Source organism: Meriones unguiculatus, chromosome 1, assembly GCF_030254825.1.
Source record: "Meriones unguiculatus strain TT.TT164.6M chromosome 1, Bangor_MerUng_6.1, whole genome shotgun sequence".
Taxonomy (NCBI): Eukaryota; Metazoa; Chordata; class Mammalia; order Rodentia; family Muridae; genus Meriones; species Meriones unguiculatus.
In genome coordinates, this window is record NC_083349.1 from 110620521 (window position 1) to 110633407 (window position 12887).

At 40.7% G+C, this 12887-nt stretch overlaps 1 protein-coding gene across 10 annotated transcripts in view; it reads right to left on the bottom strand.

The window, feature by feature from the left end:
- The window catches only part of Ncoa1 (nuclear receptor coactivator 1), a 212872-nt gene that overhangs the window by 5912 nt on the left and 194073 nt on the right, over nucleotides 1–12887 (bottom strand). For all 10 annotated transcript variants that reach the window (XM_060365339.1, XM_060365318.1, XM_060365359.1 and 7 more), the window contains 3 exons: nucleotides 11239–11413; nucleotides 6996–7176; nucleotides 713–802 (listed from right to left, as the gene is read on the bottom strand). In XM_060365339.1, the coding sequence (XP_060221322.1) occupies nucleotides 713–802; nucleotides 6996–7176; nucleotides 11239–11413 (446 nt within the window). The remainder of the gene's footprint in view (nucleotides 1–712; nucleotides 803–6995; nucleotides 7177–11238; nucleotides 11414–12887) is intronic.

The following is a 12887-nucleotide window of genomic DNA, read 5'->3' on the forward strand; positions in this document are numbered from 1 at the left end:
AATAATGCACACAGTTAAAGGTCCTCAGGTTCTGTTTCTTCAACTGTGAAGGAAAGGAGTACGGCAGCCTTCACAGAGTTACAACAGAAGGTTAAATGAGATAAAGCCCACACTCGAGAGCACAGTGTGCTGCAGATCAGAAACTTTACAGCGGTGACGGATGTATTTTTATGTCTATGTGTACTCTGAGGCCTATCTTAATATTAAGAGTCTGAAGACTAAATCAGTTGCCAAAGTGAATTAACCCACCCCAAATTTCGAGAAGAGACCACCTCGCTACCTGTGCTGCTTGGGAGCACCCTGCTAGGAGGCGCAGCGCACAGCAGACACTGCTTTATCTCACTTTACTGAAATACTCTGAGATCTCTGATTACAGCACTCTACAACACTGATTTGCAGAGTTTGTATTATTGATTAGTGACCACATCTGTGATTTCACTATCTAACCAGGGAACTGAGTTAAATCTTTGAAAGCTTATCTCATTTAACCCTCTCAACACCCCAAAAGCAAGCATCTTGGCAGCTCTGTGGTCATACAAAGCTCAAGAGAGGTCTTTAAAATTCCCACAGTGGCAGGCTGAGAAGGGAAGAGCCAGGGGCCACACCCGTGTCTAACTTCCAGAGTTAGGCTCTCAGCCACAGGTTATGTGACGTCCTCCATGTGTCCAGAGGGCACCGCCTGCTCTGCACTAGGATTTTCTTTCTTACTGACCTGGTTTCCATCTGCTTCTGTTTTGAGGAGGTCAGTGGATGAGAGCTGGTTGCAGTAGAGGCCTGTGTGTCTCAGAGCTGGATCATTCATCTGTTAAGGATAAACAAGGATGAAACTATCAGTTAATTGTTTAAGCTGAAAGCCATACTCTTTAATGAGAACACTGACAAAAAAAGTACTAGGAGGATTGCTAGCTTAACGCTGACTTATCATGCTTATCAGTCAGCCAGTAGCTCCCTGTGGGTAGAGACCATGAACTTCAGATGCTGGTGCTGCTCTGTTCCTGACTGAGGTGGTTGTCTGGAGTGCTCAAATTATGAAACTCATTGAGTTGCATACTTTTCTGTATATTCTAATATTTGACATGAATACAAGAACAATTCTTTTTCTCTCTCTGACTCAGTCTGTCTCAATTTCCTTGTCTTGCTCTCTTTCTCTTCTCACATACAGATACACACTCAGGCTGATTCACCACCTCAGCTAAGAATCAGCAACAAAGGGCTGGAGAGATGGTAAGCTAATCTTGAAGAGGACCTGAGTTTGATTTTTAGCACCCATATAAGGTGGCTCAATGCATCTATAACTCTAGCTCCAGGGGAATCCAATACCTCTGGCTTCTGCAGGCAACTATATGTATACCTGGTTGCATATACCCACATGAATACATGTGCCTGAATGCATGTGTACTCGGGTGCACGTGCGCAGGTACACGTACACACACACACACACACACACACACACACACACACACACTTACAATTTCCTGGTCTACAGCTGAGTAGGCTCCTTGAGGTAAGAAGCTACTAGAATCCAGAGGGCAGAATATCAAAGGAGAAAAGCCCAAAGAGACAGATCTGGAAATGTGCAAAGATCTCTGGTCTGTGGCTCACAAAGCAGAGGAAAAAACTGCCTGAATAAATAACAAGAGGTAATTCCAAAAGACCACATAGGGCTGGGACCAGACGATCTCAACATTCAGAGTGGAAAAATGTCAGATTCATGAGGTATCAGGAAATGCAGTAGAGCCTTACCACCTAAGGCAAAACTGGATATAGATTAAATACTGCTTTATCCCACCAAATAAAAAGTAAGACCTGACAGGATCAAACTGCCTCTAGGGAACCTAACCATTACCCATAACAAAGATAAAAATGTTTGTAAGAATATAGACGGTAGATTTCAGAGTCTTATGTAAAAACAAACAAACAAAAGTCACATGAAGAACAGACAATTATGAGCCATAATGAAAAAGAAAACCAATGAACTGAAATCAGTTCTAAACTGTTCAGGTGATAGGACTGCCAGGTGAGGAATTAATATAGTTGTAATAATTGCCTACCATGCATTCAAGAAGCAAGAAGAACTCTTCCTTTGCCATTGCCAAGTCCTACAAAGGTAGAGGCTTGGAGTGCTCAAGATTCAATTTCTCACAGAACTCACTGCCATATCAAGGAAGGCACTGCTGGTAGAGGGGTAATGGATGTTAACACTGATTACAGGAGGGACTTGAGGCTGTCTTGAAGATATCTAAAATGGTCTAGCACATGAACTGTGAAGTAGCTAAAGCCTTAGACAAGCACCAAAACCATCTTCGTGCACTTGTTCCAAGTGTGATGAGCCGACATATGTCAAGTTGGGCTGACTACCAAATCAGCCTAATTAAGGTTGATAGCAATAAGAAAACATCCCTAGTGGGCAGGCTTCTGAAAAACTGATTGAGGGGAACCCTCTAAAATGGTTGCTGTAGTGGTAGTTAATTAAGGCTTGTGGCAAAGAATCTTAAGCCAAGGATGTAACTGAAGAATACTTCAAATTCAAGAAGTGAAGAAATTAAAAACCTGGCTCATTCAAAACAGAAAGAGGGCTAGCAAGATGACTCAGTTTCTCACGTAACTCATGTAACAAGATGAATGAGCAGGTGAAGCCCGATGACCTGAGCCCCATCTCCAGATCTACGCACAAGTGGAGGAGGGAGCTGCCGTGATAACATGGGAGGTGCAGAAAGGAAAGAGAAAAGATAGATTAGCGATCTGAGATGGTAAAAAGATCCACATATAACATCTACATATTGAAACATCTGAGATGAAAAACACACTGGACAAAATTAACAGACTAGGCAATGAAAACAATCAGTGAGCCTTCCGCTATGGAAATAGAGAGTATTTAAAATGGACACATAGGGGACTGGAGATAGAGCTGTTAATAGAGTGCTCGCTAGTGTGCGTGGAGCCTTGGATTCAACACTCAGCACCATATCATGTATGGCGGCACATGTCTGTAATCACGATGCTTGAAGAGGCAGGAATATCAGAAGATCATCCTTGGCTGTGTAGTCAGACTGAGGTCAGCCTGAGCTGACCCATCCACCTTGTGTGTGTGTGTGTGTGTGTGTGTGTGTGTGTGTGTGTAAGTGGCTGAACTCTGTGCTAAAATCAATTCCCTCCTTTAGCCCCAGGGTATCAGAGAATGATGGAATACCTTCAAATGCTCTATTACATGTGTAACTGGAGGGGAGGGACAGTGACGGAAAAAAAAAGTTTGAATGACTAACATTTTCCTAAATTTGATGAAAATTATGCATTCATGGACCAAGAATCTAAATAAGCCCAACAATAAGAAACAAAGAAAAGCACTTCATAATCAAATTACTTAAACTCCATTAGAAAGAGAATGAAATGACAGTAGAAACAAGTCCCTCATCAGAACGAGCTGTGAGACAGCAGCTTTAAAGTTCAGAAAATTAACAGTCACACTGGGACTCAGGAAGAGTACTTCCAAAGATACAGCAGAGACAAAGACCTTTTCAGACATAAAGCAAAGAATCAGCAGCAGACCTGCATCATGATAAAATACTACAGGAAGAAGGAAATTATACCAGATGGACAAATAAAAAAAAATTACTTAAAATTTAAAGACAGTGGATTGTCTGAGGAAAATAACTATGTAGTGAGGCATATGCAAACACAACGTCAGTGATAACAGCAGAAGAGGGGCTAAATGGAAACATTTTTACAAGGTTCTTATACTACATATGAGGTGATTTAATACAACTGAAAGATGGCTATGTTAAGTGAAAGAATATAAATGTTAAAGCAAAGGTTGAGATAACCCAACACTTATATATAATAATGAATAAGCCAAAACAGGGTCAGATGAAAGGGGAGGAGGTCCTCCCTAATCAGTGGACTTGGAAAGGGGCAGGGAGGAGATGAGGGAGGGAGGGAATGAGGGAGCGGGATACAGCTGGGTTACAGTTAATTAAATATAACAGATAATAAAAAAAATTAAAAACAATAAAAAACAGAAGAAATAAAACAAAGAAACATTCACTTATACCCACAAAAAGGCAAAAAGAGGGCAAAGCAAAAACAAATAAGATGGACTACTTAAGCCCAACCATGCTGTGGCAAATGGTGGTGCAGGCCTTTAATCCTACCACCAGGAGGCAGAGGCAGGCAGATCTCTATGAATTTAACACCTGCCTGACCTATAGATCCTTAGTTCCAGGCCCAGCAAGGCTATACAGTGAGACCCTGACTCAAAAAAATCATACCAATAAACACATTAAATATACATGGACTAACCTAACCAGTCTAATTAAAGGATAAAAACTGTTCAACAAAAAAGGCAAGACCCAACTATAGAAGTAGTACCTGTTAGATATCATATTTTTACCCAATTCATTATATTTTGTTTTAATCTAACAGAGATGGTAAATAATCCTAGTAACTGAATAGTAACAAAGATAAAAATAATTTGATTTTGTGCCTTTATTTTGCTACAAGTTACAGATCACAAGATGGGCATTTATGCACCCAGTAACTGGGAGGTAAAAGAAGGAGGGCAGGAGTTCAAGGTTCCTCAGTCACAGAGCCAGTTGTAGGCTAGCCTGAGCTACATGAGGCCTTGTCTTAAAATGAGTAAACAAAATAATACAGATCATTAAGTTACTAGGTTGTTTCTTTAGGCTTACTATGTAATTCCTGAGAAACAAGAATTTCAAAAAGGAAATCTATACAAAAGATAGCCAGTGTATATATTATATATGTTTTATAATAATATTATAGGAATACTCTGCATTATAACCTACTATAAGTTATGGCTACATGCCAACACTTTAGTTTGTATTCTACTTTGTGGTGGCTAATATGGATGATAAAAGTACTCTAGGCAGTTATTCTAATGGTCTTTTGAAACCATTTCAATATAATCTTTGTGTCCTTAAATGTGCAGGGATCTTAGGGATAAACTCCAAATGTGTGGCTAGCATGCATTATCTCACAAGAGACCTATCACACACACTGCCTGAAATGTGATATAAATAGCCTGGTAACATTCATTAGCCTTTCACCCACTGTTTCTGCCTCAGCTATACTTTATTAACAAATCCTGTATGTTCTTCTACATCCATATTGTCTCTCTCCATTCTCTTCTTGCCCTGTTAGGTACTGAATCTAGGCCCTCACATATTAGGAGCATATTTTCCTCCAGCCCTTAATTCTGAATCTTTCTTGATTTTTATTTAAAAAGTTTACTTCTTTCTTTCTTTCTTTCTTTCTTTCTTTCTTTCTTTCTTTCTTTCTTTCTTTCTTTCTTTCTTTCTTTCGTTTTGAGACAGGGTCTTTCTTGTGTAGCCTAGTCAGCCTGGCACTCACTATATAGACCAGGCTGGCCTTGAACTCATAGCAATCTTCCTGCCTCAGCCTCCTGAGTCCTGGGATTATGAGTGTCTATCACCACATTTGGTTTTTCAGTATTTTCCTCTGCTGACCAGGGTATCCCTATGTACATGGGTTGGCTTCAGACTTTTTTTAGGCAACTTATTTACAACAATTTTTCCTGACCAGACCCAGGCCCCTTTCCTTTTAAACACTTTTAGTAAACTATACATAATGGTTTAATCTGACATATATAAATAGTCCTATGGGAGTTTACATCCCCCCTCCCCCCGCTTTGACAGGGCTCCAGGGAACTTGCTATGTAAACCAGGCTGATATCAAACTCACAGAGATCCATCAACTTCTGCCTCCTGAGCGCTGGGATTAAAGGTGTGAACCACATAGTTCTGGAAGTTCACCTCTTATGTAGATGGTCATGTTATTTGATGGATTCACTGCCCTTGTGTCTACTCAGCATCTTAGTATGTATGTCCCATGAAGCTATCTTTGTTTAACAAGTACTGAATAAATGCTTGTTGAAAGGAGGGGAAATAAAGAAAATATGTTTAGAGTAAGTGTCAGTGGAGTGCTGTCCTTTTTGGCCTCAAGGCTCAGAAAAAGTGGAAAGACTGTAGGAGCCAGAGCGCACTGCAGCAAATCCGTGTCTCCTGTACAGGACAGGGCTGCTGTACTCCTGAACCAAAGCAGCTGTGGTTACCTGCCCAAGACCAAGGCAGTCAACATTCCAGCATGGGAGGGGGTGGCTCAGAAGCCCCTTCCTCTAACTGGAGACCTGAGGTAGCTGATGCCCTGTGGGGAAGGGAGAGGCAGTTTTTTAAGGGTGTGGCCTGTGGTAGGTGGACCAAACTCCACTAGATGGCACCACATCTGGGAGTATGTGGTCAGCACCGATTGGGCTTAGTGAATTATTTAAGACAGGGAGAATTGGGAGGGGTGGGGAGGTGGAGGGTGAATATAGTCAAAATACACTAAATTCTCAAGAAATTAATAAAAATGTTGCATTTAAAGAAAAGAAAATGTATTCAGAACTAAATCAGTGTGTATGTCACTTTACAATAAGTGAAAGTACCAGAATTCTGTGAGACTAAAATCTAACTTCTAAAGTGCATCTAAGTTTGAGTGTGTGAGAGGACAATTTGCAGGAGTTGTTTCTTTCCTTCTACCATGTGGGTCCTAGGGAGTCCCAGGGACTGAACTCAGCTAGTCAGGCCTGGCTAATAAGCACCTTTACCTACTGAGACATTTGTCTGGTCCATTCTGTCCTTTTTACTCTTATGTGTATGAGTGTTTTGCTTCTATGTATATCTGAACCACATACATGCAGAGGCTTGGAGAGGGTGTCAGATCCCTTGCGACTAGAGTTACAGATAGTTGTGAGCCCCCACATGGGGATTCATCAGGGCTAAGAATTCAGCCCTGATCCTCCGGAAGAGCAGCCAATGCTCTTAACCACCAAGCCCCCATTCTGTCTTTAAGGATAATAATCAGATGCTGAGAAGGAATAGAGAAACACGGTTCTTGCTGGCAATTGCAACACACCTGGTTTTCCTTGGGTAGTGTGCTGTGCCAGGGTGTGTGTGGTGAGTCTGCCATATGCCGCTTACCTGATCAGAGCACACAGTGTTCATCCCTGGCATCTGCAGAGAGCTCATCTGCATCTGGCCCATCATTGGACTCATGCTCTGGACATTTGCGCTTCCACCCGCCATGGACACGGTGATGCTCATGTTGTTGAATGCTGGCTGCGCAGGTGCAGGCTGGCTTGGCACAGCCTGACTGAACACGCTGTTAACTCAAAACAATCCACATCACATGCACTGCTCATAAACACGGGGTTAAGGGGACTAGATTCTGTTTTTCATTAGACAGCATTCCAAATAAAATATTTTGCATTTTGTATACATGTAAGGCTGTATCTTATGTTAGAGCAGGTAAGTACATTCTGAATTCTGCTCAATGGGCTTAATAATGGCAATGTATCAAGTCAAGTTCCCTCTTCAGGAGTGAACATACATAAATTTCACATCTTTTCCAGGAAGCAACATATAAGGGCAGCTATATTTTACAGAGGACTTTTTTACTGACTCCCTTCCTTCTTCATGGTCAGGTTTTAGACTGTTACTATTCCAAAGATCTCAAATGTAAAATAAGGTTGTTTTAGTAGTTACAATAATTTGTAATAAATTCCGAGTAAATTCAAATTGGAGCTTTATATTTGAACCCTGAAAATTCTCAATGACATAAATGTATACTTCTAAAAGAAAATGATGTGAAGTTTGTCTTTTATAATATCTAAAAATACCTAATATTTTGATTATTACTCAATTGTTATTTCTGGTGAAACTGATTCCCAAAGCAATTTCCCCCATTGTTACTTATTTATTCCTTGTTAGCTTTCAAGTGGTAAGTAGGACATTGTGACATTTATAGCTTCAGTCCATTAAGGAAATCATGCTAAAACTGACAAGCCAAGAAAAAATCTATTCATCATGGCTGAAAAAAAGTAGCAATTTCCTCCCCAAGTTAATTATGAAACACTGAAAATTATATGCCTCAGAAACGGTCAATAATGCATCTATGAACCTTTAATGTCTGCACAGTGTGTACGCTTGTTAGGCAGTGTTCCCACAACTTAAGGGACTAAATACGTCTATTAATCTATGTTCGCTTTCTAACGAGAACATCTCGCCTCAGAGAGATTCATTTGTCAGTCAGTACGCTAGTCATCCCTGTGGGGAAGCAAAGCTCTGTACGTTAACACGTGAGGAAGTTCCGAGAACTGCAGGGATGTCATACTGAGGACAGCTTAGGCCTTCATTTTCTTTCAGATTTCTACATGGAACTATATTAGCTCAGGTTCCTTCAGCCTGCTGTTAATTGCATTTTACTTTTTTCTGCCTTCTTCAAAGGAAGAAGACAGAACCCTCTCTGGCCTTAATTACTGTTCTAGGTCAGTTAGGCCCACTGGCACCTGCAGTCTAATTCTCATTGAACCTTGAATATCTGTCGACCTCATGGGGATGATCACTGCTTAAGCAGCACTACCTATTTGTCAACCCTTAAACACAGGAAAGAGGGAGAAAAATGAAGACACTGGTCCAGAGGGTTTCCATAGACAGCAAAGGTTAGTAACAAGTAAAGAGGTCCTTGTTTAGGTAAGTCTGAGAAAGGACAATAAGGGTGGTTTTTACAGGGGTTTTAAGCACTGGAACTCTCTGCACAGATGAGTGTTATATGCAGACAGCCCACTTCAAGGACATACAGATTGGCTGTAACTGTTAGATTCTAACATCCTGCCTTGGGAGTCTGGGCATTTCTCTGGCTATAGCTAGACAGGAGGCTACAGGACAAAATGATGATATTTGGCCTTGTGTTAAATGCAGTAAGCAAGTGGGGGGCAATGACATAATTTGTTGGTTTGTTTGATGTGAGATGTGAAAAACAAAAAAAGTTTTTCTTCTGAACAACTAGGAGAATGGAGTTGTCATGTGTTAAGATGGAGAAAAGTAGAGGCAGAGCAGGTTTTAGGAAGAGTACCAGTTTAGTTTTGTCATGTCAGCTTTGTGATGTCTTTAGACTTCTAAGTGTGGATATACAGTGTGGTTGGTGTTCAGGAGATGTGTGGATTAGAGATTAAAACTTGAAAGTAATACGAATAAGTATACAGACATCTGCCACAGTAAGTGTAGAAAGAGAGGGAGGGGGTGAATGAAGAAATGACTGTGCATGTCTTTATAGGTGTATGTGAAGCCTGGGGTCGGCTATCACCTACTAAGGGGCTAATATCGATGTCCCTTGGAGCAGGATCTCTCACAAGCCTGAGGCTCACCAATTAAACTAGCATGGCTTGTCAGAGAGCTCCAGGGATCCTCTAGTCTTGGATTATAAACTCATGTCACCATGCCTGACGTTTTCATGTGGTTTCTGGAGTTTACACTTGGGTCCTTGAGTTTGCAAGGCAAGTACTTCACTAAGACATCCCTCTAGCCTCCACACTCCCCCCCCTTTTTTTTCCAACAGGGTATCATGCAGCTTAGGCTGGCCTTGTAACTTACTAGATAATGAAAGACAACCCTAAACTCCTAATCCTCCTGTTTCCACTTCCCAAGTGCTGAGATTACAGGTTTGCCACAATGCTTGCCTTAGGATGTGGATGTTACAGCCAAGAGAACAAGTAGTTATGAGAATGAGGTTCATCCTAGGACCACCTGAGCTTGCGTGGAGGCCAAGAAGACAACCCGCTAGCAAATGATGGTCTTCAGCAAAAGAGACTAAGAAGTAGGAAGAAAGTCACCAAGAGCAAGAGAGTAAGAAAAAGGTTCCAAAACAAAAGAAGAAAGAACTTTAAAAAAAAATGGCAAATACGTCAAATGCTACTGACAAAGACTGCACCTGGCATTATAGAGGACACTAACTACCTTGGCAGGAACATTTTTGGTGGTAAAGATGTGCCTGACTGGCTCGACAGGGCGTGGGCAGAGGTGAACAGAACACAGTCTTTTGAGGAATTAAATTGCAAGGTGGAACAGAAACAAGTTAGTAAGACCTGTCAGCATGGCTTTCCCTGTTGTTCTTCCTTTCCTTTCCACCCTTTTTTCTCTGTCCTTTCTTCTTCATCCCACTCTCTGCCTTTATTTCTCTTTCTAGGGACTCTTATCTCATGGCTTTGTACGTGCTAAGAACTCCACTGCTGAGCTACACTGCTAGCCATAGTCGTAGTTAAATTAAATACACAGGTGCCTAGTATGGAGCAGTCATCACAGGGTTTCGTTGGAGAGTTGCTGTATCTAAGTACAGCAGAGAGAGAGCTGGGTAAAGGAGCTGCGTGCCTACGAGGGTGTGATTAGAGTGACGGGCAGTGGACTCACAGGGGAGTTGAGGAAGCTGGGATTAGAACACATGAAGAAGCTTAATTATTTTGGCATGTTTCAGAGATGGTTCCACTCTTATCCACTTCACACACAGTCCTTACTGAGAGCTACACAGTTCTCTTACAAAAGATTTCCTCTCTCACCTTTCGGTGAACTTTAAGAGAATATGGTTTTATGTTTTCAACTTTAACTGCCTTACTTATTATGTTGTCAGACTAAATGGCTTCCCTGTCATCAGAACCAAGACACAACCAAATTAAAATCCTTATAAAATCAAGTGATGTGTGAAAAGTTCAACATTCAGAATTAAAATAATATAAAACTTCAGTGAGGTAATTTTATAAGCTAAATGGGTAAGTTGAGGCCACTAAAACCCCAGACATGAAAAGCAGGTGAGGCGGAATGACTCAAGAAGCCTCAAGATTGCTGGGTGTCATATGAGAGCTTTCAGACAGTCTCAGTAGAGGGCGGTTGTGTGTCCCTCTGCACAAATGAACTCCAGCATTTAACTGGTGTGGCCTTAAGAAATTACCTACTCTATTTTCAATAAAAAGATTTTCTTACAATCATGGTTTACGGAGAATTTATTTTAATCAATGGATACCAAGTTTAATCTTGTTCTGTACCTACTGAGATAATAAAAGATTTCCCTTTGCAAAAACTGCATCTACTTCTACATCTGTCCTAGAAAAGCTGCTACTGATGGGCAAGGGTCACACCCCTCAAGTGTGTGAGGGCCAGGATAAAAAGGGCAGAGGCCACTAGACCCATACAACTTTGCCTAAATGATGAATTGATCCTTTAAGCACTTAACAATTCTGTTTTCCTTTATTGATAACAAAACTCCGTTCCTTCTTCCACACAAATGGCAGTAACTGGTCTCTCTGGACTGTGAACACAATCACCTTAAGGAAGTACGGCTGCTCTTTTGAGTGCAGAGCATAGGCATTCTCATACAGAAAAACTATCCCCTTACTTGTTGTTTCCCATTGTTCCTTGTTGCCAGGCCTTCATGTCTGGTGACTGGTACCCAGAAGTGGGTGGAGTTTGTTGAAGCAGAGAGCTCTGAGGAGGAGGGATTGGCATAGGCACCATGGAGCTCCCAGGGCTTAGAGATGGGGCAAAGTTGGCCTCACCTTGGGGAACCAGTCCTGAAAATTGACACACATTAATGGATGTAAATATAGTATAAATGTATCAACAATAAAAAAAGCACCTGCTATATGCTATAATTTATTTAGAAATGTCTTCTTTAACAGAGCAAAAATTAAGGAAAAGTGGTCTCTTAAAACATGGCAGGAAATCTTAGCACAAGCAGATAAACCAGCATGGAGTTTGGAAGAAGTGCTTTTAGTAGCTGAGATAGAGACTTTTACAACAGGGCTCTATTTGGTCTTCTTCTGTTCTTCTTCTTCTTTTTTTTTTTGCTAATAAAAATTTCCAAGTTCAAAAAGAATGAACATACATAATAGATTACTTGTCTGATAAAAATAACTCGAGAAAGGAAAAATTAGACAAGAAAAACCTATTTGTGAAATGCAAAATCATCAGAAAGTTATTGGCCATTTCTTCCCAGGCTTCTCTGTGTACTCTGCTTGCCTGCCTCCTCTTCAAAAAGAGCTTTATTTGTAGACATGAAAGTCACCCATGGTGTCCATACAGCTCAATTCCCCCAGTGAACGTGTAGAGTTGTGCAACCATTATCACAACGTGGCTGAGGCGTCTGCCTCACACCTGAGCTCCTATGGCTGCTTGTAATGGACAATCCCTGCTCTCTCTCAAACACAGGTCCGCACTGTGTCTCTATAAAAAATTGTTTTGTGTTTGTTTTTGAGACAAGGTCTGAAGAATTCCAGGCTGGCCTTGAACTTGTTACAAAGTCCAAATGACGCTGAACTTCTGACCTTCTTATTTTTACCTCCTGAATTGCAGAGGTTATAAGAGTGTATGCCACCATGACAGCTGGGGATGAAACCCAGTGCCCATGCATGCTAGGCAAACATTCTTCCGGTGGATCTAAGTCTGCAGACTTCACAGTGATATCGTAATATAAGTCATATCTGGTCGTTGGCGTCTGCTTCTTGCACTTAGCACAGCCCTTTTGGGATTCAATCATTTTGGTAGCATCTGTCAGCTTAGTGTTCATTTCTTTTTAACTTTAGAAACATGCTTATTAACAGACGTCAGTATAACTATGTTAAAAAGCAACTGATATAAAAAGTTTATTTACAGACTTCTCATTTTGATATACATACATACATACAAATATACCACTATGTGGAGGGGTATGTGTGTAATCTTTGAAGTTAGGTAGTTATCTAATTTTATCTTTTCTATACAAAACTGTTTTGGTTACTCTAGGTCCTTTAAGTTTCCATATACATTAGAATTATAATGTATAATTTGTCAATTTTGCTAAAAAAATGTTGAAAATTTGGATTTCAATGAATTACAGGATCAATTTCAAATGAATTATCAGGATTCTTTTTTTTATTCTGATTAAAAAAACATTCTGAGAATTTTATTTATTTATTCTTTTTATGTACATGGATGTTTTGCTTCAATGTCTGTGTACCACATGTATGCAATGCTCAAGGAGGCCAGAAGAGGGCGTTGGATCCCAGG